Here is a 27,986-nt window from a genome sequence, read left to right as displayed (position 1 = left end):
CCTACAAAATAGCTGCATATTTTAAGATAATACATAACCGCGGCAGAGCAGTTTAAAAACTACAAGGAAGCAAAGTTGCAGAGTGTCTGATGACGACCTAATGGAAAGATTTGAAAGGGATTCACTTCTTTCAGCAGCGTGGTATGTGAACATTCAAGAAAATCTCCACCCTCGACTAGACTGTATGTTTCTAAAGCTAAACTAAGCTCTACTGCAAACATCTTATAGAAAGTAACTCTCTCAAACCACGCTTGAGGTGCTCTTCATCCGGACTGTGTCAGGCCCGGCCTCGGGCCCGTGGAGTTCCCTTTTGCGGTCTTCCTCCCACGTATGAGGAAGTCCTGCAGCTCACACGTGATTGGCAGGCGGTGGCACTGCGGGAGCCGACAGAGCAGCGCTCCACACCACACGGTGCCCTTCGCATCACTGCAGCGCCCGCGGTCCGAGCACAGCCGCCCCTCTGCACAGGATGGAGAGAGAACCGCAGAAAATACGGGAGGGATACCTCGTCAAAAAGGTAGGCCGGCGTCAGCCCGCTTTCTCCATTGTGGCAGCAGGTGAGACCTGCAGTATTGAAAGCACACCAAAGCACTCTCAAAACATTGCAGACATCTCATGACAACTCCTTGTTTCCAGAAAAAGCTGCACATTGTAGTTGACCATCTCCACTAGCATTTTTTTTAAAGCCAGACCGACCTACTTAAAGGTAGAGGTGGATTCTAATTATAGCATTACCGAGACAGAATAAGCGCTGCCTGTCACGTATTTACTTTCAGATGTCCTGTAGTGGTTCCTAGTTTTGGGGAGAAAGTCTCTACGCACGTGTGTGGCAAAACCACACTGAGCAAATGCAGAACTCGTTAAGGCTCATTCACAGCCATACAGTAAATCAGCGGTAATGTCTTTATGATGCAAATCCACGTGGTAACCATAATTATAGTCTTCCTGGCATTTTAGGCAACCATATAGTTCACTGTTGCCTGGAGAAATGTGTGTGTTTTAAAGATGCCATGACTGGCAGAGATTTCACAATCTTCTGTATGTGTACATATATTTACACACACACACACACACACACGTGTCCTTTAACACAAATGCACATACACAATTGTCATGGCATTAACCATATATGCAGATTCAGAGGGTAGAATCCACATTATTACCTGTGTTGAGGGGCATCATAACCCATTTAAGGCTTCACATCTTGTGAGTCATGACCCTTCCTTTAACTACAAAAATTGGCATGGCAGGGGTGGTGCATCATGTTTCTCTCCAACTATATATACGGACGTGGTCCAAACACGTCTTTTTCTGCTACTCGAACAAATACCTTATAACTCGATCAGTGGGCTGGTGACGATATCTTCTGTGATTACTCCTCGCATCGTGAAATATATATTTATATTTATACGTTTTTGAAATTCCCCACGGGTCCCCCCTTGCAGGAATGTAGACAGGAGTTGTCCAAATGGTCTGAAAGCAAAGGAACTTTATTGAGGGTGGATCCGGAGAGAGGTCGACGCAGCCCTGAACTTTACATGCATGCTGCCTTATAACTTTAAGATCGCCCGATTATTTCTGAAGAGGGCAAGTTGTTGTCCCTCTCGGATGGGGATTCCTAGGACGAGGGATGAAGTACTGGACCCCCGACCCCCCACCCCCGTCCACCGCCCCCCCCCAAATCCACCACCACGGCGCCCTTGGCTTTATTGGCTCTCCCACCTCGTTACCTTGCACCTGGACTGATGTCACAACAAGTATACTCCAGGACTTGGCTGCCTCTACATACCACCTCATCACACAGACAATACCACTGACGGAATAGGAGCCCAGTGGCTGCGTCCTGCTCATGTTTTTCGCGTAGGTTATTGCTAAACTTCTTTCATCCCACATTTACTCCTGGTGATTTCCTAGATTTAGTTCATGTACTTTGTTCCCATGAACTGACGCTGCCTTATAATGCACTTAATTGTAGATCGACCTCTCAGCTCTGTATAAATGATGCTTACTTATGCCACTTTCTGTTGCAGAGATACCACGCACTGCTTTTCTTTGCTATTTGCTCACATTGTGCGCAACACTTCCTAATGGGCTCATTGGAGATATACCGAAAATTTCAATAAAATATGTGGCAAAACAAAACTTGCCATTCTAGCTTGACTGCTAAATTTCTGCAGCCCGGTGATCCTTAAATTGTGCCAGGACCCTGGTTAATTACTCAGAGTATTTTTTGGCAAATGATTCTTTCTCTATTTCGCCAATTAATTGAATTCATCGCTTTCTCCTCAACCAATTGATCTTGCATCTAACAAGCCCTTCTCTAGTCCTGATGATGACTCTGACATTACATGAGGTTGAAATGTCGTCGACGATCATGAACATAAAATCTCATTCCAAGTTGCATTCATGAGGGATCATATTTTTAACCACGGAAGCCTGTAGGTCTATGAGCCAGGTACTGCTGGAAGTTTCCAAATGTCATCTAAAGAAATGTAAAGAGAAAGCACCCATGAGAAACCCACCCACTTCAAATCAGTCCATATTAGCATTGAAGCATCCTATCAAAAACTTTGCAAACGCATGAATACCTGTTTTTTGCCCAGTTATTGTGTTAGTACGTTATACCTTATGATGTTGCTTGATTGTCTGTCTTTTGCGCCTAGAGACCCCTAAATGGAATGTGACTGTACTGTGCAAAATACCCTATAAATTGATCAATAAATACACAAATGCATACATTATTCAAGAGGTGGACACCATAGGACAATCAAAATGACAACCATTTTGATGGATCCACAACCACAGATTTCCCCGGGCTACAGGTTCCTTTCTGCCCTCTGCAACAAGTCTTTCAATAGGGTGCCAATCTTACTGACTGTCTACCCAGGTCTCACCATCAGCCTTGCTCTTTCTCTGATGCATGTGCAGTGCCATATATTTATTTAAGGAAGTAGCCAGAACTGGGAGAGATAACATGATGCAAGAAAACGTATTCCAAGAAGCACTCCAACTTGTGTCGTACCAAACCTCTCTACGATGCAACAATTTGGAGCCAAATCACTCACCCGTACAAGTATGACATTGGGTGGACTCAAGTGCTTTTAAGATTGTAAATAAAGAAACACTGCATTGACAGGTAGCCATTCAAGCATTCGCAAAGGAAATAGGTCTGGGCTTTATATACCAATGCATGCAGCGTTATGACAGTAGAGCGCATCAACTGGAGGGAGCCAGCAGAAGCCACAGCAGTCTATCATTGTAAAGTAGTCCCTCATACAGGTCACTGCAAGCATTCGAGTGGGTGCGCAAGGGTACCCCAAACACCCATGGGTATTAGGTGAGAGATGGATTCTCCACTGGATTGAGCCAAAACGTGATTGACACAGTCTCAAGCCAATGACTGAAAGAAGTAGGTCAGAGAAAACCACTGAATGCAAGGTGCAGACCCAACGCCCACTCTATGTTTATTGTTAGCAAAATATCTGTGCAGTCGAAGCCCAGGCCTAAAAAGGAACTAACCCAGGCTAATATGTGAAGAAATATCTCAGCAGGGTCATAATGAAGTTTCCCCTTAGATTAGGAAATAATTCATTGACACAGCGGTGAGTGATGTGTGAGGAAAAGTAACTGTAGCGGATTTCACTGCGGTTATATTGGTTCCTCCCAGTACGAATCTACGTGCCCTGGCAACACAAGAACAAATGACAAAACACATTTTAGAAACAAAAGCCTTAACAGTAAGAGTTTGTACCTAATGAATCATTTACAGCAGCATTATAAAATGTGTACTTAACCCTTTAATTGATTATAAATTCGACCCATTGCAGGCCTCGTGTTTCTAGACTCTTGGCATCCATCTGCCATTTCATGCAATATCCCAACAGCCCTTCGAGGTGATGCACGATGCCTACTTCCACATCAGACTGGTTAATTGACGGAAGTATGTGTAATCTCTAAACAAAAGAAGCTGCTTCCTACCAGCTCATAATCACGACTGCTAATACGCCTCTACTCTCACACAAGAAGGAGGCGGATACAAGTTTTGCTCAACTATTTCAAAGTAAATTCGGGTCTAAAGTGAAGGAAAATGTACACAGCAAAAGTTGTCCAAAATAAAATGTATTTCTTTTCCTTCCATTGACAAATAACTGTCCTCTTTGGGGGCAGCAATCCTTGATTAATCCGTTCCTCATTCTGCAGACACCAAATGTGACATCAGACGTGATCACAAAGTGGATTAGCTCCGTGTTTGAAAAGCACCGCGGCGCAGCTTTAAAAAACATGCCCCAGCGTTGTGAAACTATCAGTTTGACTCTGACACGCGACAGCCTTATGGGTTCAAAACCAAGGCAGGACTACAATAGCACAGCCTACACAAGAGGGAGGTTAGATACTCGCTGCTGGATCTATGATACAGAACACTGTGTGGTTCTGTACCACTCACTGACTTTGATCTTGTCCTTGCAACTTCAGGGCATCACTGGTCTAAACTGATATAACCCAGGATACATTTTTAGTCGCTAGAGTGTTTAAGGGCACCCATCTTATTTCATGTGACTTGTCTGTGGCTTAGAATATGTCTAGACTATAATGAGACTCATGTGTTACATAAGTTTCCTGTGTTCTATTTTTTTTTTTACATGTGGTGCAAACACGACCTATTAATGTGATTCTTTCAGGAGGTATAGGCTGACAGCTTTATTGAGTACAGAACAACATCCCCTGCCACGTCCTCTCACTTCAGCAACCGCTGGCTCTCTCTTCTGGAATCCGCAATCTAGATTCCAGTGTCGATGGTGACCCGTTGCTATGATACAAAATAATCCATAATACAGAGTTGCCCAGATTTTAGCACCAAATAAAACCGCTTGCAAACAATGGGCAAATGGGATGTTGCATGATCTTCCCGCGCGAAATCTGCCATTTCAGCAAAATTGAACATCTTATGCACTTAACCTATTGACTTTGCCAATGCCTGGTTCTGTGTTTATGGCACATAATGTGTGAGGTGTCCATGTCTATGTGTGTGTATGTTAGTGAGTATGTGTGTCTGCATGCGTGTATGTTTGTACTAAGAACCACCGTTTTATTTTTTGCTCAGCAAAGCGTTCAGCCACATTGGTGAAAGAGAGAGAGAGACAGAGAGGGATGATCCATAGGTTCATGTTTTGTGTGCAGGAAAGCCTTAACCATGTTGGTGGAAGAGAGAGAGACAGAGAGGGATGATCCATAGGTTCATGTTTTGTGTGCAGGAAAGCCTTAACCATGTTGGTGAAAGAGAGAGAGACAGAGAGGGATGATCCATAGGTTCATGTTTTGTGTGCAGGAAAGCCTTAACCATGTTGGTGAATGAGAGAGAGACAGAGAGGGATGATCCATAGGTTCATGTTTTGTGTGCAGGAAAGCCTTAACCATGTTGGTGAAAGAGAGAGAGACAGAGAGGGATGATCCATAGGTTCATGTTTTGTGTGCAGGAAAGCCTTAACCATGTTGATGGAAGAGAGAGAGAGACAGAGAGGGTTGAACCATAGGTTCATGTTTTGTGTGCAGGAAAGCCTTAACCATGTTGATGGAAGAGAGAGAGAGAGACAGAGAGGGTTGAACCATAGGTTCATGTTTTGTGTGCAGGAAAGCCTTAACCATGTTGATGGAAGAGAGAGAGAGACAGAGAGGGATGAACCATGGGTTCATGTTTTGTGTGCAGGAAAGCCTTAACCATGTTGGTGAAAGAGAGAGAGACAGAGAGGGATGATCCATAGGTTCATGTTTTGTGTGCAGTAAAGCCTTAATCATGTTGGTGGAAGAGAGAGAAAGGACTGGCCGTAGGTGGGCCACAGCTCTCTCGTATACGATTTGTGCCATAGGACATAGCCTGGTAGATGGTATCAGCACACAGAAAAGTATTAATTTCTGAGACATCAAACCCAATTGTGTGTAACTATTTTATCTAAATCTGTCTTCTCTTATTAGTCCCATTATTCACCGGGCTAGCGTTGCCACCTATATGATGGCATAAATCCTAATTCTGTATATTTCTATTCCATCACAAAGCTACGTAGAGTGTAGTACATTTCGAGGACAAAAAGTTGTCAGGATATGGTTAATTGATTTAATCCAGTGTCTCTCCAGCCCCTAGGTTCATAAGGGAGAGTTGTAATGCACCATTCACTTGGTCAGCATATGTACGTGTCTTATAGAGCCATCGAGTCCACAACCATTGGTCAGGGCACACTTCTTTCATGTAATATATCATTTTATTAGCATCAAAAACAATTTATTTATTTTTATTTATACCATTTATAGAGCACACTAATACCAGCCGGTGTCCTGGCGCTGAAGTGGTATCTCCCTGGGTTTATGATCTCTGAACTAATTCGAGAATAGCCAAGTTTTCAGTGATTTTCGGAATGCCAAGAGGTTGGCGCTTTGCTTTAAGGCTAAAGGAAGAGCATTCCAAGCCAGCGCTGCCCCTCTCACAAAGCTTCGGCCCCCCCAACGCACCTTCCTAATGCGAGCAGTCTTGATCAGCCCCAAGTTAGCCGATCTTAATTGTCTTTCCGGCGTGTACCATTGAAAGAGCTGTTGGAGGAATTTTGGACCTACTCCATGGAGTGCTTTGTAGACAATGCATAAGGTCTTGGACCTGATCCGCTTCCGCACCGGGAGCCAGTGCAGCTTAACCAACTCCCTGGAAACGGAGGTGAATTTCGGCAGGCCAAGAATTAAACGGGCCGCCGCATTTTGCAGTGTCTGCAGCTTATTAAGTAGCCCCTGGTGAGCCTCAAGTAGTAGACTATTACAGTAATCAAGGCGTGAAAGCACTAGGGCTGACACCTCCGTCTTTCTATTCCCTGCCGGTAAAAAGGGAAGGATTTTTCTGATGATTTTCAAGGTCCAATGGATGGATGATGCAAGCGCATTCACTTGGGATTTGTAGGAGAGTTGGTCATCTATAATTACTCCTAAATTCTTAACCTTTATCGCAGGGGAGGGAGGGGATCCCATATCTTCCGGCCATCATTCAGGCCCCAAAGATTGGTTTTTTGCCCAAAAAGTAGCACCTCCGTTTTGGAGGAGTTCAATTTTAAGCAACTTTTTTCCATCCAGATGCTGACTGCTTTCATACAGCCTTGAAACCTGGCAGCAATGCCTGGATTTTTCCCCGGGAGCAATGATACCACAATCTGGGTATCATCGGCGTACGATGTTAACTCGAACCCATGGGATCGAATCACCGAAGCAAGAGAGGAGACATAAAGGTTAAATAGGGTGGGGCTTAGGGAGGATCCCTGAGGTACCCCCCCTGGAAGTTCGAAAGGTTACGACTCGAAATCTCCCATTGCCACCACCTGAACCCTGTTCCTCAGAAAGGCTTTCAAAATGCTCAGTGCTTCCCCTGAATCCCGCAGTCCTCTAAACGGTCCACCAACACCTTGTGGTGGACCGTGTCGAAGGCCGCGGATAAGTCAAGAAGAACCAGAACAGCTTGTCCTCCAGCATCAAGAGCCCTCCTAACCTCTTCCGTGGATTTAATCAGGGCGGTCTCAGTACTGTGACCTTCCCTGAATCCATGTTGGGCTAGGTCCAAGCCCTGTGTTGAGCGCAGGAAGGCAGATAGTTGGACGTTCATGGCCTTCTCGATAAGTTTAGCAGGGAGCGGCAATCTGGCAATGGGTCTATAGCTGTTTGGATCAGTAATATCCAGTGTGGGCTTCTTGAGCAGAGGAAGGATGGAGGCCCGTTTCCAGCATGTAGGGAAATCACCCGCCTCAAACATCTGATTAAACAGCTCGGTTAGAGTATCCGCAATTGGAAGGGCTGCCCGTTTTGCCACTGCCACAGGACAGGGGTCAAAGGGGGAACCCGCGTTAGTAGCTTGCAGTACTCTAAGGATGTCCATCGTATGTACTGGTTCAAACGCCAGGAATTTCTCTTCTTGAGAAATACTCACAGGAGACCTGTGAGAGTCCTCTAGCAGGCTAGAGGCGACCTGTGGCTCAAGAGAGGAAAAGATGGCCTGCACTTTATTGAGAAAGAATTTAGCTAAGGACTCGCAGAGTTCTAGACTAGGGGGAACGGTCACTGGCTTAGAAGTGGCTAGGCCCGCAACAGTATCAAAGAGTTCTCTAGAGGAATTCTTTGCCCTCTCGATCCGATCTGTAAAATATGAAGTCTTCGCCTGTCTTATGAGATCCTTATACCTTGTCTGTATCATTATAGTTGGAGCGCCAGATATGCTCCAGCTTCTTACAGACAGTTTTAGCCTCTCTAAGCTCATCTGTAAACCATGGGGCTGACGGAGTCGATCTCGTTGAGCGGCATATTTTCGGCGGAGCCAAAGTGCGACAGGCCTGATCAATCCATTCCGTGTATCTGGCCGCCGCTTTGTTCACATCTGTTGGCCACCTTGGCTTAGAAGACACCAATAGCTCCTCCTGAGCGGTGCCCTCCAATTTTTTCCAGGGCCTACAAGTCATTACTGTGTTCCCGTCGCGCGTAAACTTGCGCACGGGGGGGCTGGAGATGTCGAACAGCACCACAGCATGATCTGTCCAGGCCAAGGGTTCGACTTTTACAAAACTTATATTAGAGTTGTTAGCAAAGATTCCGTCCAGCGTATGTCCCGCCAGATGAGTCGCTCCCTTAACCAGCTGGGTAAGTCCTACCCCGAGCATTGCTTCCGTTAGTGTGAGGGTATCTGGTTCAGTGCTATCCTCTAGGTAAAAGTTAAAGTCGCCTAGGGCCATAAAAGAGTCTGCACACAGGGCTTCCTCAAGGATATTATTCATCTCTTCGAGGAACCGGGTCCTAGCCCCAGGAGGTCTATAAAGAAGACACCCTTTGATGGACTGATGGTTAGATAGCTGGAGCTTAAATCCCATGGCTTCGCAAGTTCTAAGCACCATAGGTTGGAAGGACCAATGAGAGAGAACTTTGTTTGTTCATCCTATAGTGGATGCGACTATGTGTCACTTGCACACTGTTGAAGATTCCGATATCCTTAGATATCGCCCAGCATCCGCATAGCGACTGGCCGCATGGATTAAAGAGATTCTCTCATCATTTTTGATGATATTAAGATGGCAACAAATATTATACATGTTTTGTTGGTGCACAGTTGGAAACCATTTCCGCAGAAAAGCTTTGATTCAATAGAGACACGGTGGAAATCATTGTTGGTGTGACAATGTAAAGGACAGCAATATATGATGAAGCTATCACTTAAGCAGCAAAGACACAAACACTGATTATATGATAAAGACACACAATTCATCTCCTCCCATGAAAACATCCAAACACGGCCTGCTCCTCCAGGCAGGGCCATATATGGACTTGCTTGTATTGTCTTTGATAACACTGTGGCCCCAAGGTAGGAAATTCGAATGCTCTGGTGTCCTTCGTGTTTGTTTGGATTCCTGGGTTTGGACTTCCGCTGTAAAGTGAGGATGCCAAACATGCCTGAAGCACATATGCTGAGTTCAGATTGGCAATTTCTTTCATGTCTTGTGTTGTCACTTTTGCTGAAGACCTGCCCTAACAGTATCCAGACACTGGCACGTTTAATGGCAATAGCTATCATATTCATATCATATTGTGTAAGTATATATGTTTATTTACATAAATGGATTTGCTTTAATGTATGAATGTTAGCATTACCTTAATTTAGCAATATTCCTCTGTGACTTAGATTTCCACGGCGCAACTGTAATCTCCCACACAAACCACACTAAAGCAAACTCTAAATTCAGAATTCGACTTTGGGAGCACCAAAGGCTTTCCCCATGTCTGTATTTATAACTACTCTAAAAAGCGCACAACACTAGAGATTCATTTTGAATATCTATTTTAGTTGGTGAAGCATGTTAATTGAAAGGTGCTGTATTTTCCCATTCAGAAGTGAGTTTACATCTCCTCGGTTGAACGAGAATCTAGTTAGTGTATGCTAAAAGGCCACTGCAAGTTCAACCAGTTTCAGAGTTTAAAGATTGCCCTAAACATTAGGCAGGGCAAGTGGGATGAGCTGTTAGGGCTTAACTTGTTTCTAACGGGAACCTGTGAAATGGCCTTTTGTTCTGCTTGTCTGCACGGAGAAGACCATGAAAGACATACTAACTTCAGTGCTAAATGGGATTACCGTTTGTTAATTTCATGACAAATTATTTTGTTACAGTAGAGAAGTAGTTTCCTTTCTGAGGGTGGAGTAAGGGAAGGGTACAATTTTTTTAAGAGAACTCTACCTCACAATTAGAAAATCCTGGTATGTAACGTTTACAACGATTTTTTTACAACGCACTACCATTACAACGCAGGTATTACCACGCATACCATTACAACGCATTGCGCTGGGGGGCGCTCTAGGATAGGGAATACGTTTAATTTTCTATCCAACACCTTCCCTAGTGTCCACGGGGACTGGAGTTGGAATAGAAAATTATACTTACCACTATCCAGCACCTCTAAGCGCTATGCGTTGTAATGGTATGCATGGTAAAAACCGCGTTGTAAAGGTATGCGTGGTAAAAGTATGCGTTGTAACGTCATACATCCAAAAATCCTCCTTGTTGGATTTTGCTTTCACAAGGGAATTTGTGAGGTTGGCTGACAAAAGTAAAATTCCCAGAATTAGACATATATTTCACGGTAAAAAAAAGTAGGAGGGTAAATTCTGAGACTGGTAGAGGATGGCCGAGGATGAATGAAATGCCCCTCCCAAAGTTGTTGCAAAACATTGCTTTAAAATCCTCTGCATGTGTATTTTTCCTCATATACACATTTGTAACTGCATCAAAACAAATATTTCTCTGTCTGTGGCTTTGAAACACCATAATTCAGCAACAAAGACTTAGTGAAAGAGTTGTTTCACCCTTCAGATTGTATTCCTTCATGAAGGAATTGGTTCCCGACTGGGTAATTCTGTTTTGTGAAGGTTTTTCTGTATTCAACGGGAACTGCTGGCCTGTGGAGCATTCCAGTTTCACTGGCAGTAGTGGAATGTAAAGTGGGCTGAAGTTAATTTTCCAAGAAGAGCTACTTTGCTGTGAGCCATAAGTCCTGCTGTGTGATATAATTGAAATTTGAAGAGATGCACACAACAGTAGAAGCCATTGAGAAATATCACAATTAACCTAAAGGCTGGGTGGGCATCTGTAAGAAAATCGGCTATTAGTTGTGAAGGAGGCGAGTCCTTTACAAGTAATAAATCAGCCACCTTCCCTTTCCTGGATACTCTCTCAGGATAGCGAAGCAGTGCAGCTCAAGGCCTACTCAGGGTATGAGGCGTGGGCTAGTAACCTCAGCTTGCTGGTATGCAACAAAAACACTCAATAAGGGGGGAGGAGCTACGCTAGCAACCAAGATGGCCGCATAAGCTCCCGGCTCCGTCGACCTCCGTCGCTGGTGGATATATCCTGAACTTAATCCTGACCTCCCGCCAGACTCCCGTGTGTCCGAATCGTCACTGAGTCCAGGAACGCAATCCCGGAGTCTTTATCACCTTTTTTGACGAATTTACACCGTCTGTCATTTTCGGGCCTTCTCCAGACTGTAAGCCGGGGCCTCGAGTACTGACCCAGCCGGGTTTCAGTTGAACAACATCGGCCGCGGGTACCTGGCAGGGTCCGGTCTCATTGGAGTGACACAAATTCTCGATCCTGGTGGTTGTCTCGAGTCCCTGCGTATATTCGCTAGACAGCGACGAGACGTGGATGCCGTGGTGAGTGGGGGTCCGGTTCCTGGGACCCTGCTGCAGCCCTCGGGGTCCGCGGGGGGGCCCCCCGCTCTCGGCAGCGGTGTAACGAGCGCACAGCCTGACAGTCGCCAGTCGACTTCGCCCACCCCACTCCAGTTGGTTTCCCCGGAGTAGCCGACCTCCGGGGTTGATGACCTGCTTTGTCATCGATTAAGCGGAGATGGATCGGACGGCGTGTAGACCGACGCTGGGGACCGTCATGGCCGCCATCGGGGCTCTTCACTGGCAAATGGAGGCTGCTCTCCACAACCTAACCGTACGCATCGAGACTGTTTGTTCGAGACCGGACCCTAGCCCAGAGTCAGACCCGCACCATATGGTGACCCCCGCAAAGTTTGATTTTATCCGGGAGGAGAACCCCGAGCATCGTTCTAATCTGACGCCTATTATATCTGCGCAACTACAGCGGCCCGCGACTGGAGCCCCTAACCAGCCAGCAAACTCGGCAAAGTCATCGCCCTCACAGGACTTTTTTCTTTCTTCGTTTCTGGGGACCTCCATCGATATTCATTGGATTGACTTTCGTATCCCTGATAGACTTCGAGAATTGACTCTTCTGACCCTTTCATGCTATATAGATCTTCTCCCCTTTCTACAACGTTCTGACTCCTTTGCTATTGTGCTGGTCCTATTGGAGAGGGTTTGTGTGATGGATCGTAGAGGTCAGGGTTGAACTTGACTGTTTTAATTCTGTACAGAGACTTCCTTTGACACTGCTGGGTGGTATCGGTGGGAGTGAGGGCCATATGGGATTCTTCTTTTTTGGCTTTGGTGTACTGACTGTGTTCGACAATGGGATTTGCTGCCTCTGTTATGTCTGGGGCTGGGCGGGATGGTATTTTCTCTCCTGGTGATTTCTCCATCAGTTTGCTTATAAGTCTGCTTTACCTCTCTTAGTACCATGGTGGGGAACATCTGTTCGCGGCGGGGGGGAGGGGAGTCCGGGAGCCCGCATTGGGTCGTAAGATATTCCTCCTCCGTCTTTTCCCTTCCTTGGGGTGTAGTTTAGGGGGCGACAGGCACACTGCTAGTGGGGTTAGGTCGTAGCCATCCGCAGGGGTGCAGGGTGGAGGGTTGTGGTTTTTTTTTAATTTTTCCTTTCTTTTGTTCTATGACCTATCTTTTCCCTTTTCCCCTCTCCACAAGAGATGTGGCATATTCTCCTGAGCCTGTTGTTATGCATATTCGGGTGTCAAGTGTCTAATTTTATATCCTGTATCCTTGGTGGGCAGATTCTGATAATGTTTGCTTATGATTATTTGTCTTGTATTGTTTTGACCCAGCTTCGGCTGGTATTGATGCTTTCCAGAGGCCTACAATTGGATTGTATTTCTTTATTTCATCTGCCCGTTCGCCACTGTAATATGTTATACCAATGATACCCGAAATGTACATTTCTACTCTTGTGTTATAATTAATAAAAATATATAAAAAAAAAAAACACTCAATAAATTATTGTCCCACCTGTGCTTTGTCTTCTAAAATATAAAAGTACTTTATTACTGGCACACTACTAAATAGTAGGCGTTAATTTACAAATATGTACATTCAGGTAGATGGAAATATCTCTGGTGACATCCTCATAACAGTTTACACCCTAGTGGATCCTGAACTCTATAATAGGAATACCCCCCCTACATAAGACACAATACAGAGGGTGTCATTATCTAAAAGACAGGCTTTGTAAGGGAGTCACTGCATTGAGAAAAGTAGAAATCTGTCGTTACAAGCCAGTACTATAACCTTCCAATCCATAAAGAGTGGCACAGTCTTGCAATGATATTCATTAAGTCTTGTCCGAATTCAGCGTTACCCTTGGCGTTGGCAATAAAGTAACTCAAATTACGTCAATAGCTATGTCATTAAAACAAGTAAGGATTGACTGTTTACTTATTGCTTCTAAAAACAACCTCTTAATGACTTGATTAAAGCACATGCGATTGCATTGGCATTTTGTAATTGTAAATAAAACAACATAACTCAGTGGGGGAATCTATCTTCTACTTTTAGCTTGCTGCTAACATAGCTTTAGACCACAAAAAAGGGGTCCCTGTGCTCCATGACTCATGTACACAAATACAGGCTACAGGAGTGCTTGAAGCATGATGAAACATCCACAGGGGGCATTATAATAACCCCCTTAGACGTAGAGCACCATTTTGGGGCAATTTTTGAGAAGGGCTACTGCTCCTCTGACAGCCCCCCAAACATTTTCTGACATCGTTAGTGGTGCCCCTGTCCTCACTGGCACAACACACTAGAAAAAATGAAAATGGAATGCACTCCAGAGGATTGCTTGGCACTCCTTTTTCAATCCGTTCATTTTCTTAGGGGCTCTTTTTTCTCTTTCAAAAGTGTCCCTCGCCAGACACTCTTCAGTTTTTAAAGTACAGGGTGCCCCTGCCACCTTAGCAGGTTGCCTACTGAGTGCTCAATGATGGAGCTGCATGAGAGCCCACACCCATGCAGTCCAACTCCCACAGCCGGCATAGCTATTGTGCACAAACGCTGAGGTGTTCGCCTCTTTCCTCTGTGCATGTGGTCAGTGTGAGCAATGGGTTTTTGTTGTGAGTCCCTCCCCCCCCCCCATTCACGTTCATGGGAAACAGGGTCCAGCACCTAACAATGCTCCCAGGGATGGGGGTACCCAGGAGCTTCTCTCTTTGCCTTCTGTGCCGGGGAGATGGGATTCCCCAGGACAAATGTGATTGCATTGTGCCCCAGAGATAGGGCCCTGGGGCAGAGAGTAGCTCATGGAGGAGGCCCACACACATACTCTCCCCATTATAATTCAAGACATGATGATTCAGCAGCCCTAGGAACTGGTTGACCCCTAGTGGGGGTAAGGGAGGGGTTCTGAAAGAGTCCCGGCAGAGTGCTTTCCTGCTCAGTTCCCTTTGGGGGATTAGGCTTTCCACTTCACTTTCCCCATCCCTCCAGGGCTAATTTCCTTCATTTGTGTGTCAATTTGCTCCTGGTGGAGAACTTTAGACACCTGGAGCATTTTCTTCACACCTCCTGGCTAATAACGCTGACTGCTTGATGGCGAGCTTGATTTGCTGCTCCCTTCCAAGACCAGTCCTCTACCTGGGTTTCTGATGCTCTGTCCTGCTTGGGGGGGGGGGCTTGTTCTACAGCCCCTCCATCGCCAGGTAGAATAACAGCCTCTCTGCTGCACTCCCAGGTCCACAGTCACATGGCAATGTGCAGGGCTTCTATGGATCAGCAGAATCAAGAGCCAGTCTGCAGAAGTTCCATGGAAACCTTCAAGGGTCCCTCAGTAGGCCCTTTCCCCGAACTGTTTCCTAGGAGGCATAAGGGGGCCATGCCACTGATCCTGAAGAGACCCATCATAGTTCTGGGTGCCAGTTGTTGTTAAAGTCCTTCAGTTAATCCTTGCAGTGGCATCAGGTGGCTTCTCCTTATAGCTGGGAATTCTTTCACCAGTGTAGCTGCCAGATCTAGTGACTTCTCAAGTGTCTATCCCTTGTGCAGGGATTTTTAAGTGGGGGTGGAAAGTTCCGGGAGGTAGGCACCTCTGCAAAATCCTGGAGATCCAAAATTTCACTCCACCTCTACCCCAACCCTCCATCACAGCTTTCTGGGACTTTATAAGATGGCAACTCCAAGTGGTCTTTGGGAAGATATTCCCTAGGAACATCAGTCTGCCCCCAACTGCCACAGCTGCCTGACTTCTTCCCACCAAAACGTCAAAGAATAGTCCCTTTTGTGTTTGGTTCCTTTGTTTCTGTAGGCATATCCAGATCAGGTGCAGTGTGAAATGCTAATTATCAGGTGCAGATTTCCTCCCCACCCCTACCTTTCCCAGGAACTGGGCCAAGAACTATTAATGGCTCTATTGTGTGAGGAGGCCTTTGATTAGTCAGCCGGCCAGTAGAGTATTTAACTTGGCCCATTAAGGGGAACAGGTACTTGGAATCTGAGTATGGCTTAGCCAGGTAAAATTATAATTCTCGAAGTGCAATAAGGAATGTAGTTATGTGGAAAAAGAACCCTGGATCTACACTTGTGATTCACGTTTTCCCTAAGGACTGTCCTTGATTGGAATCTGTAAGCTTAAGAGGGACAAAAATTCACTTTTGCACAGATTTTGCCTATAATCCGTAATTCAGTTAAGCACCACATGCTTTCAATAAACACTACAGACCTACATATGCATTCACATTGTAAAGCCTACCCCAGGTCAGCACTTATCCTTGACAGGCCCAACGCGCACATGTATGTGCTCAAGTGTAACCAGCTCAGGGCCTCTTACCCTAGCTGTGCAGCAGCAGCCGTATCTTAAAAGGCGAACACTGGAGGTTAGCACTCTCAGTTCATTTCCATAGAATTTCTATGAGTCAGGCTATGAGAAAGCTTAAAACCCAAGGGTAGAAAATGGGTGGAACTTACTTTGTTACAGCATCTATAAAATTGGCTCCAGTAAAGAAACATTCTAATCTGTTTAGTTTTGAGGTTTCCTGTATTTTGGCTAAGGCAAAAGTATCTATACCATTTTTTAATTTCGAACCAAAAACCTAAATTTTTGGAACAGGATTTAGCTTGACATTGAAGCTTTTATGCCTGCATTGATCTGCAGCACCTAGAAGTGTGGTTGCTTTCTCTGAGCTTTTGGAAGCCTGTAAACAGTGTTGACTTGGGAGTGCCCCCAATTCACTCCGACCTCATAAATCCATTCCTGAATAACACCTGCTTCTATTTTCAGAATGTGAAATTCTGGACAAATTTCAAAGTCTCCTTATTGGCAATTTAGCAAGTGCACTGTTTAGTTAGTCTTGTTCAGCACCTTGTTGATACCTGCATCTCATCGCTGTAAAGTGTCCACTCCCAGTGGAATTTATTTCTCCATAATTTCTTTTTTAAGTGGACAAGCGTCCTTCACCCGGGTAATCCACCTTTGTTTGTACCCTACTGCATGCATTTCCCAAAAAGCCACAAAAGGGGTCTTAGTCTAGGTATAGGACAAAAACTACTCCTGAGACTTAACTGAGGGGGTCAGAGTATATTAGAATATGGGGTGGAACTTTACACACCCGGTGAAAAATTATAACTCCGGTCTGGTTTTGTCCCTAGGAGAAAAACATAGAATGTGGATGCCATATTCGCCATGAATGTACTCATGATTTGCCTCTCTTTGTGGGCATTTCCTCCCAGTAAATGTTGGCAGGTGTGACCTGCTGAAATTTGTCGGAAGAATATTGTGGGAGGGAAAGAAAGTGGTGAGTGCAGAACACAATAAATACCCCATGTCCTAATGAACTTGAGTGATATTTGCAGTAGACATGGCTCTAAACCAAGCAAACACAAAGAGATGATGGATGGAGTGTTGAAACTTTTCAAACGCTTACCCCTTGTCACAGATCAGGGTTGAATCCATCATCATTCTTTAGCTCACTTTGCCACCCATGTTCAGACACAGCTATATGCAAATCAGTCTTGACCCAGTGTCTAATGGGAACAGTCCAGCCCGCACTGGGCTTGAGCCATGTCTTCCCTCGACTGGAAACAAGCATTCTGGGACTGGTTTCGGGCTAACAGCCCTCATCAGCCAGGCTAGCTTGAATCAAGTGGCAAAGTGAGCAAGGGACCCACACCTGGGAATACCCTGCCAACTTAGGGCGAACAAAGCAAACACAAAGAGCTGATGGATGGAGTGCTGAAACTTTTCAAACACTCACCCCCAGTCACAAATCTGGTGTGAATCCATCATCATTCTTTAGCTCACATTGCCACCCCAGTTCAGACACAGATATATGCAAATCAGTCTTGACCTTGTGCCCCATGGGAAAAGAAAAATACTGGTGTATGCTATTTTTAACAGAGTCTATGAGTTCAAAGAAACAAGTTTTACACAGCTTATGTGACAAAATAAACCAAAATGTTGTGAAGACACTCTAAACTGATAAACTGAATAAAATCATGCAATACACTTGAATGAGTCACTATCACTTTCAGTGGCCGAAGGGGTTTGGGGTTGGTTCATAAATATGAAGTATTACTCTAAAGCAATTACTTTTAGAGAAACAATTAAAAAAAGATCATTTCCAATTGGGCTTGTTACCATAACCCACTCCCCTGGAGCTATATATGCATTTATTAGACATTCAGAATAGTAAGAAACATGCAACTTAACTCGCATTTACAAATGTAATTCTGTATCACACAGACAAGACAGAGATTAGAAAAGAGGCATATATTCAAAATATGACTTTTTAATTCAAGATTTGTATCTTAACATAAAGCACAGAAATATGTCATCTCCCCAAATAAGTCCCAGAGGTACTTAGGCCAAAGGAATAGGTAGTGGCTGGGCAGTTTGAATTTGACCTTATCTCAAGTCATATCTATTAGTGGAAAATGACCATAGCGCCATATAGAATATAAATATATAAAGACAAAATAACTACAAATAAAATATAAATAAATAGATGTTCTAAAATGAAAAATGAAAAAGCAAGTTAAGTCTTATAAAACCAAAATAAATAAAATATATAAAATAGAACAATATATATAACATCCAAAAAAGGTAGAGACATAAATATAACAAAATATTAAATAAATTGACACTGTCAACAAAGTGTTATAAATGCAAATAAATAACCTAATCAACTAGACAATAATTAAATATCCAAACATAGTAAAGCCTAACTTTTTCAAAACATTGCAATGACACGTGTTTTGGCAGTTGGACTGGGCTAGCATCTATTTTTCTAGAGAAGCCCACAAACAGTATAAACTGCTTGTGCATTCCAAGCCTTCCTCTTTCCTTTCTTTACTCCTAGTGTCATCAGCTGCTCTTCGTCCTTTTTCAAGCCATGACTGAATATAGGGGATGGGGTTGAATCTCTTAAATGGTGGACCAAAAAGATGTAAAAACATTAAAGAAGCTGTTGCTTCAGTCAGCAATGATGCTCTTGTAGATGTGCATATAAGATTCATTTGAGAAAAGTCCTGCTCACATTTTGCAGTACTGATAGCCATAGAGTGTTAGGCCAATAAACGCTCCTAGAACTACCTTTTAATTTCTTTTCCTCCAGATTCCTTGTACTCTCTGTAAGCACCTATGGTTTCTCGACTGGCAATGTTGAATCTTTTACACATAGACTCAATAATACTTTCACCATGAAGAACAGGTAGCTCATCAGGCCAGTACTGTTTGTATAAAACTTTCAATTTGCTAATCAGTGTCTCATACTCTTTTTGTGAGTAGAATTATTACCTCCTGTAGCCAACAAACGATGTCTTAGATTTTCTGCTAGGCTACGAAAAAAACGTCCCTGTTCAATGATTTTGTCCGTGGTCTTTCCTATGTGCAGCATCACACCTTGCAATATATTTTCTTCTATAGCCTTTTTACACTTTGAGAAATGGTTCCCATGCCTGTCTACCATTGCCTCACACACTGCTATTGGCCGATAAATAGCTCGATGAGCATCAATGATTGTAGAGTCATGTTTCTATAACTCGAGTGATAACTCCTGATGAGCATCATACATGAGGCCAAGATTAGCAAAAAACTGGATAGATGATAACTGCCTTCCTAGGCTGGTGTACATATTTCGTGTTGAACTGTCACGGAAACCATCGAATATGGTACATTGTAACACAATGTATTAAATCGCTTGCATTTACAACACAGCCGTTACAATAACCTTGTTGTTAGTACGCGATGCATTCACATTGCAAGTCATTACAACAACTTGCACTAGGGGGCGCGCTGGATTTAGGAATATTATTAATTACTATTCCTACTCCAGTTTTTACAACAGTAGGGAAGGTGTTGGAGTTCATTTCCAACACCTCAGCGCCACCTAGTGCAAGTCATTGTAATGACTTGCGATGTAAATGCATCACATACTAACAACGCAGTTGTTGTAACAACCGCGTTGTAATGGTACAACAATGTAATGACAGTGTTGCAAATGCTGTTTCCCGAACCAGCATTAACTGCACTAGTAAAGTGCTTGTAGCGAGCAGGATAAGCATTCCAAATAGCCTCCACTTTTCTGAAGCTTGATGCAACCCAACGAGTATTTTAACAGTCTACCTATTCTGCAAAGCTGATTGTCAAGAGCTTCTGCACATTCCAATAGTTCCAAATGGTTTTTAACAGAAGTGGCAAATATAGAATACATCTTATCAAGTAAGTTTTTGAAAGGATTTGTAGCGCCAATATCTTTCATTACATCATGAACAGCAAGTTCCAGATGATGTGCTGAGCAGTACCTGGCTACAATATTGGGAGAGATTTTTTCTAGCAACACCACTGTGGCGGCCAAACATCACTGAAGCTCCATCACAGGCAACTGAAACCAGGCATTTGGAGAGAAAGTCCTCACTTATGTTTACTGTATCTTTTTTTAGTGCAGATAGTAAAGTGTTTACTATGACATCAACTGACAAATCACTCAGCTCAATGAGTTCAATAATTTTGGCAAATATCCTCATCTTCATTTCTGAGAATACGTGGCATTGTATGTTTGAGCAAGCTACATTGGAGTTAAAAATTTGCCCCATATCCAGTCCATTCAATTGATGGCAGTCTATCTCTGTTTCAAAACCATATGGTGCCCTATTCCGCTTTGCTTCCTTATAAGCTACACGGAATAATCTGGCTGTTGCTGACATTTGTACAGATTGCACTTTTGCAGTTACTTGCAATAAAGGATCTCTATTAGCGTTTTCTAAGATTTTTAAAGTTGCAACATGCGCCTTGCTTTGTGCATATTCTCCAATCCTTTTCCTCAACGATTTCTACTGATGTTCTATATTGGTGGCATATGCCTTCACAGTAGGCTCAGTCGAATCTTTGGACAATTTCATTCCCCTGGATTTCTCAGTACGAAGATCATGAACTTGGCGACACACAGAACCGCCAAGGTTAGTGCCCTTAACAATAAACCAAGGATGCTTGTGTTGGAAATATATTTTTGGGTCATATTTCCAAGCTTTAGGAAGAATGCCTTTCCTAAAAACATTGTCTGATGTGGTTTCAGTGATAATATGTCAAACTGTTTGCTAGTTCTTGGTGTTTCTGCTGTCTCTGTAGCAATCTCCACAGCATGATGCTGCTTTCTAGAACTGGGGTCTCTAGTTGACTGAGGTAGGTACCTTGGGCAAAATAGGGACCCTTGCTTCTAAGTCAGGGAAAGGAAGGACATTTTCTCAGATAGCCCATGCTCACCCCCTAGGTAACTTGGCACGAGCAGCCAAGCTTATCTTCAAGGCAAATGTGTAAAGTATTTGCAACCACGCTCTCAGCAACCCAATGATGACACCAAAAATGCACTCCACACGAGTTTCATAAAAACAAGTATATGTTTATATAAAAAGATATACGATGAGACCACACGATAAAAGCCAACATATGTGTATTTGTAATATTTCACCTTGCCAGTTATTAGGCCAGCAAGCCCTTGTAGGTTCTTGCAGTATTAATGAGCAATTCTCTATGATCCAATGCAGTCCTAATGCAATGCTATGCAGTTCGTAATGCAAGAATCGGGCAGGTTGTAATGTCAAAATAATGCAGTTTGTTATGCCACAATCAGGCAGTTCGTAATGCCAAAATAATGTAATGCGCAATGCAACAACAAGGCAGTTCATTATGCAAAAATAATGCAATGCGTAATGCAACAATCAGGCAGTTCGTAATGCAAAAATAATGCAAAAATAATGCAACAATCAGGCAGTTTGTTATGCAAAAATAATGCAATGTGTAATGCAACAATCAGGCAGTTCGTAATGCAGAAATAATGCAATGCGTAATGCAACAATCAGGCAGTTCGTAATGCACAAATAATGTAATGCGTATTGTCCTCGGGCACCGATCACGGTGCTTTGGACGGTCTCTAGCCCACTCTTACTGACTAGCTGTCAGCTTCTGCCAACATATGCCCCCTACACGGGTATGGTGTAAAACAAAGTGCAGCTCCACACTTCGGCCCCAGTACTGCCACTCCTCGGCAATACGAGCTTGAATGGAGGCTAGCGCTGCAAGAATGGGAAAGGCCTAGAGCGTAAGGCCGAGAGCGTTGCTCTCGGAGCCCGCACCCCGCCCCAGGCAGCGACACACGCATGCTCGCTGAGTGTTACCTGGAGTGTGTGACCTCACTCTCCTTTTCTCTCCTCGCAACTGGGCATCCAATGCGACTTAGTTGATTTTGGGCAGTGGAACTCGCCCCCACCCCGATGGGGATGGTTCGAGGTCCCTCCTTGGCAAAGGCAGGATCCGGCCGGTGGCACAGCTCTTCTGGGGATGCCGGTCCAGGCCGATGGCAATGATGAAGATTTCAGGCTGCAACAAGGCACACGCACACAACGTCACTGAGACTCACTTGAGTTCCGGATGCACACAATCACAGGGCAATCCTCACGAAGGTCTCAGGCTGTACTAAGCACACGCACACAGCGTTGCTGAGACTCACTTGGACCACAGGTGTGCACGGTCACACAGCAATCCTCACGAAGGTCTCAGGCTGCACAAAGCACAGGCATACAGCATCGCTGAGACTCACTTGGATTCTGTGTGCACACGATCACAGGACAATCCTCACAAAGGTCTGAGGCTGCAAAAGCACATGCACACAGCGTCACTGAGACTCACTTGGACTCCAGGTGCCCACGATCACAGGGCAATCCTTATGAGGGTCTCAGGCTGCAACAGGGAGCCAGCTCTCCTCGGGCCCTTGGGGATAAGTTATTTCAGGACACAGCACACGGCAAAGTCCTTTCAATCAGGGGGACACAGCACACAGCAAAGTCCCTTTAGCCTCTTCTTGGTTAAATCAGCAAACTGCAGGCCAGCCCCAGAAACACAGCAAGGGTCAGTCCTTTCCTTCAGTCTCTTCAGCTGTTCTTCCTTGGCAGAGCTTCCTCTTGACCACGAAGTAGTTTCAATCCAAACCAGTTCTGATTGTTTCCCTGCCAGTGACACCTTCTTCCTTTAATAGTGGAGGTCAGGATCCTTAATCATTCAGCAGGAGATGGAGCCATTGTTTTATTGCAGCAGCCAAGGCCTCTTTACCTCCAGGGGATACTCTTCCCCCCTACACTCCAGATGCAGGTCAGCCTGGTGCTGCCTCACCTACCCCTCTGGGCCAAGACATTCACCAGAGCCTATCACATTCAAATCCAGACAGTCAATCCACAACCAGGCAGAGACACACAGAAATGTTAAAACACAAAAACCCAGCCACTTCTAAAAGCGTGGTTTTGAAACACACAATTCAAAAACCACCTTCACAAAATCATGTGTTATTAAATTGTGAGGTCAGGCACACTAAACTACACCTCTCCATCTTAAGCCTATGGGAAGATAGGCTGAAAACATATTACACAGTCTCCCCCCTGGTGTCCTATGGGCAAGATGGCCTTGCAACAGAGAAAAACAAAATGGAGAGTGTTTCACTGTCAGGACATGGTACACACCTTACTACATGTCCTGCCTTTCACATACACTGCACCCTGCCCAGGGGGGTACCTTGGATCTACCATAGGGGTGTTTGATGTGCATAAAAAGGGAAGGATTAGGCCTGGCAAGTGGGTGCACTTTTCAGGACAACATGGCAGTTTAACAAACTGCGAGCAGGCACTGCAGTGACAGGCCTGAGTTCTCTCTTTAGGGCTATTTGTGTGGATGGCACAATTAGTGCTGCAGGCCCACTAGTAGAATTTGCATTACCAGCCCTGTCACACATAGTCCACTTTACTAGGGGCAAACATACCAATTATGGACAACCAATTACCATTACACTTTACATAGGGAGCACTTGCACTTTGACACTGATCAGCTGTGGCAAAGTGTCCAAAGCATCTAAGCCAGTAAAACGAAATCCATCACAGCATAAAAAATAGAGGAGGTAGAGGCAAAAAGTCAGGGGTAATCACGCCAAGAAATGCCAGGTTTAACACTGCTTATCTCTAAGAGGACTATCTCATGTGTTTTCTTCTGTAGGGGTGATAACGCTGCTGCTAGCAGTGGTGTTACTCTCATCTTGTGCCTTCTATCGCACTTCATCATCTTCCTTGTTCCGTTCATTCACTGGAAGTACATGGTTTTTTCTAGCAAGTTTGCTAGCAGGCTCATCATCATCTTTGGGCTTAAATTTTGTGAAGTAGCTTAAACTCTTCTTCTGTCCAGTGTATGACATTCTAGGGAAGCAAAGTGAAAGAAAAAACACTAGATATGTGCAAAGTGTGATGTCAATTCATCTAAGTAACAGGCACAATTAATATTTATTTGCAGTTTGCACCACAGACATTTTTGCATCTGCACATCTATCACCATTGCCATCCATGACTTACTAAAAGTACAACCAAAATGGATCCTACTTTGCCTACCCAAATTCAGGCCTTTTCCAATTCATACCGCTGCCTGTCCTGCAGCGCTCACTCGAAGACACACAAAGTTTTTTAAGTTTGCCTCACTTTTAAGCTTCTGCTTCCCATATTACTACAAAAGCACGGTGACGTCGGTGGCAGTGTGCAGAGTTAGTTACACACTGTCAGTTACAAAAATTATTAATTAATCAACACTCAGGGCCGGACTGGGAACCCAAAGCAGCCCTGGCAAGCTTTGCTAGATCAACCCCTATATGCAGCGTACCAAGCCAGCTCAACGACTGCTAGAGGTGTTTGGGGGAGGGGGAGGGGCGGAGGGGGGATTCTCCCCTGAAGAACATTTTGTAAAAAGAACGACCAAAATGGTGCACAACACATTTTCCTTTACATATTTAGCTGTATTAACTTTCAAAGCATAGTAAATGATGACCTGGCATAAGCACCCAGGCTAGAAAGCATGGAAATGTCACGCAAATCACCCTGGCCAGAAAGCATGGGAACACTTTAGCGCTAGTGGCGCCTGGTGTGACAATCATTTTTGGCGCCCCTTACATTCCATGACCACCTCCTTGGATTCTCTAACTACACCCGGGCAAAAGTGCCCCTCATCCATCCAATCATAAGTTATTGAAAAAACACAGTGCCCCCCCTTTGAGGTCATCGTCCCTCCACAGGTCAACGCCCAGTACAGCCAGACCAGTCCCACTACCCTAAAGGCCGGCCCTGCATGGGGATCCCACACTGCACCCAGGCCAGAAAGCATTAAAACATCACACAAAGGCACCCAGCCCAGGCCAGAAAGCATGGAAACATCACACAAAGGCACCCAGGCCAGAAAGCATGAAAATGTCAAACAAAGGCGCCTAGGCCAGTGATGCTGGAACAATTTTGTTGGTGCTGCCCTCAATGTTACATCACTGAAGAAGTTATAAGATTGTGAAAAATTCAAACATCACAGTAAGGACAAACATAGCAAAGGGGCCTTGCCCATTCGGTCGGAGGTGTTGAGGGTGTGTTTAGGTATGTTGCAGTGGAGCATTTTGAAGACCACTGCTTGATGAGTGTGTTTGGTGAACTGTATGAACCAAATCTTTCCACAATCCTAAACTCACCAACCCCTAGTGCCTCAACTCCCTCCTCTATCCAGTGCTGTGGTAGAATTCCTGCTTAGTGGCTGATGCTTCGGACAGTTGAGTAGCTACCAGACATTGCTAGTTGTTAATGATATGTAGGCATAGCTCTACCATTCAGAATCAAGATGGCTCAACCTAGGACTCTGAAGCAAAGCGAGTCCTGTGAGGAAGACAGGTTGTACAGAGGGGACCCAACTCCTGCCTTCGCAATCGGTATGTTCGGTACCTCCAGATTTGGCACTTTACCTTACGGCAATCTCAGGAATGGGGTGGCGAGGTGAGATGGCCTTCCTCGAAATGGGGAAAACTCTGACTTACCCAGCTACCAGGTGTGTTTTTACGAGGGATGACTTTACATCAATGTTCTGGTTTGAACATTTAACATTTCAAACATACACATTTGAAAAAGAAACTTCAATGTAATGACTTTTGGGAGTAAGAATCAGAGGCATAAAGTATTATAGATATTTTAGACTCCGGTTTTGTTGCAGGCCACACTAGAGAAATATTTTTTCTCAGGAGCAAAATAGAGTACATTTTTACCATACCCTGGTCCTGAAAATTACAAGCACAGCACAAAGGTATTGAGCAGTCATGGACGTGTAACGCCCTGTTTGGGAGCATAATGTAGTGGATGCTTTAATGAAGAGAGATGATTCAGCTCAAAACGTATGATTCAGACAATCTCGATGCACAAATGGGTGCAATGTCTGATATTTATATGTTTCTAATTTCCTGCTTCATTGCTTGATTTTGCTCGCCAGAAAGTGTCATTCATAGTTGTTGAAATGTCACTCATAACTGAAATTATGAAAATGGCACTCATAGCAATTTGAAACTTTCACAGCTATACGGCGGTTGTCAGTGTCACTGGGCAAAGGATGCACTGCACTGCAATGAGAGCAGAAGGACTTAATTACCTGGCAAATGAAACTCCCCACTGAGAGCCCTGCTGCCAAGAGAAGAGCACGTCCTTATTTACTCATCCAGCCTCTGCCTTTGAGGGAACTAAGCTGCTTCCTGCACCAAAGATTGTATCCTGCTGCCAATGTCTATACTTGCTGTTAAAGGCCTCCTACCCGAGTTAAAGGCCCAACTCCCAAGCAGTGCAAGCAGGCACCTCAATCGATCGGTCTATAGCATAGGTCCCAGGCATGCATGGGTAAATGCAGAGAACAAATTATTCGGCTGTGGCAGGACAGTGTTTGTGGGATGAAGCCAAAATACACTCGCCTGCTAAAGCCCCCAGGACCCTGCTTTTGTACAGAAACCCAAAGAATTTCTCCAGGTGGCAATATGCAAATGAGGGAACTTCTTTTCTCTGAGCACCCTCTCAATGCGGCACAATGGAGATATAAGCGCAGGGCAAAGGAACAGGCAGGGGCCACATTGTGAACCTCAAATGAGGTGGCACACTGACTGTAGTCACCCCTTGAAAGTAGAGAAAAGGAGGTGCCATGGATGCCCCAGACATCCCTCTCCAGGCAGGTGCAGTAACAACAGGCCATGTTGCCATTGCATTGTGAAAAGTGGAACAGCTACTTTAATCATCTGGTTCATTTTTTTCACTATTGTGCTGCCTCCATAGCAGGTGTGAGGTCACGGCTTCCCGGAGAGAGGGACAGCACATTATTCTGTGCACTGATCAAGTCAGCATCTGGCACATCAACTTACCGAGGCCAGGCTTGTTCACTGGAATATTGGGCTGCAGTTTAACTCCCATCCGTTTCTAAGTTCATCAGATGCCGATGCTCTTGTACGATATAAGCTCTAGAATCCCATTGTATTGCTCCTAAATGCTTGGATGCTATTGAATAAAATGTGTTTACTGACAAAATCAGATGCTGATGCTCTTATATCACTCCTTTCTAGTCTGATGCTCTTGCCAAGTAGAATTCCTTCTCTCACTTATGGAGAAGTGTGGCTCACTGGTTAGAGGCGGCAGACCCATAAGCAGAGAACGGCCCGGGACCAGGGTTCGATTCCCGACGCGGCAGGGTCGTGGACCTTGGTCAGCGGACTCGATAATTCTCGCCTCGGTGCCTACTCTAGTCAGAAACCACACTCGGCAACTCTGGGCATCAGCTTGCCTCATCTTCACAACGGCCCCCTCAGACCGCCGGGGATGCTTGGTCGCACCTAGAGATACCCATCAGGGACCATCTCTCAGGGTGAGCCAGGACGGGTTCCCCAGCGGTCGAAGCGTGGAGATACTCCTCCGGGAGTCGATTCCTAGCGCTATATAAACCTATAATAATAATAATAATAACTGGCTAAGCTCAGAGACCAGCCCCACATTACTTCTTTGAGCCACAATTGGGCATTTTCAGGTTCAACAGATGCTAAATGACTGTTCGCAGAGGTAAGACCTGTCAGTGCTTGTGCTCTTACCTTTTAGTCCAACTATAGTAAGTGTTCAGCTACTGCTTACTCATGCAGATGACAGGAATGTCACGATGCAATCTGCATAGAGCTTTCTCTTCGTCTGAAATGTTAGCACACCTGCCATTTATACCAGCTCAAAACAAGCTCCCAACAACTGAGCAACAGTCTAATGAGCAGCGAGTATTGTTCAAGGTATAAAATGTGCAAGCAGAGGTCATGAACGTAGACTTCAACACGTGATCAGCAATATAAACACACGTGTGTGAAACGGTCACGTATACATGAGTGCTTTATAAAAACGGAATTCTGTTCCCATTCAATTTATGAATTTGAAAGTAATTCGAAAACTATTAACT

General features: G+C 44.6%; 1 protein-coding gene across 1 annotated transcript in view; it reads left to right on the top strand.

The window, feature by feature from the left end:
- The first annotated feature begins 354 nt into the window (after positions 1-354).
- PLEK (pleckstrin) overlaps positions 355-27,986 on the top strand; it is a 318,328-nt gene continuing 290,696 nt past the window's right edge. The window contains exon 1 of the mRNA XM_078649592.1: positions 355-517. Coding sequence (XP_078505718.1) covers positions 470-517 — 48 coding nt within the window. The 5' untranslated portion in view covers positions 355-469. The remainder of the gene's footprint in view (positions 518-27,986) is intronic.

This window comes from Lissotriton helveticus, chromosome 6 (genome assembly GCF_964261635.1).
Source record: "Lissotriton helveticus chromosome 6, aLisHel1.1, whole genome shotgun sequence".
Taxonomy (NCBI): domain Eukaryota; kingdom Metazoa; phylum Chordata; class Amphibia; order Caudata; family Salamandridae; genus Lissotriton; species Lissotriton helveticus.
This window is presented reverse-complemented; position numbering and strand designations above follow the sequence as displayed.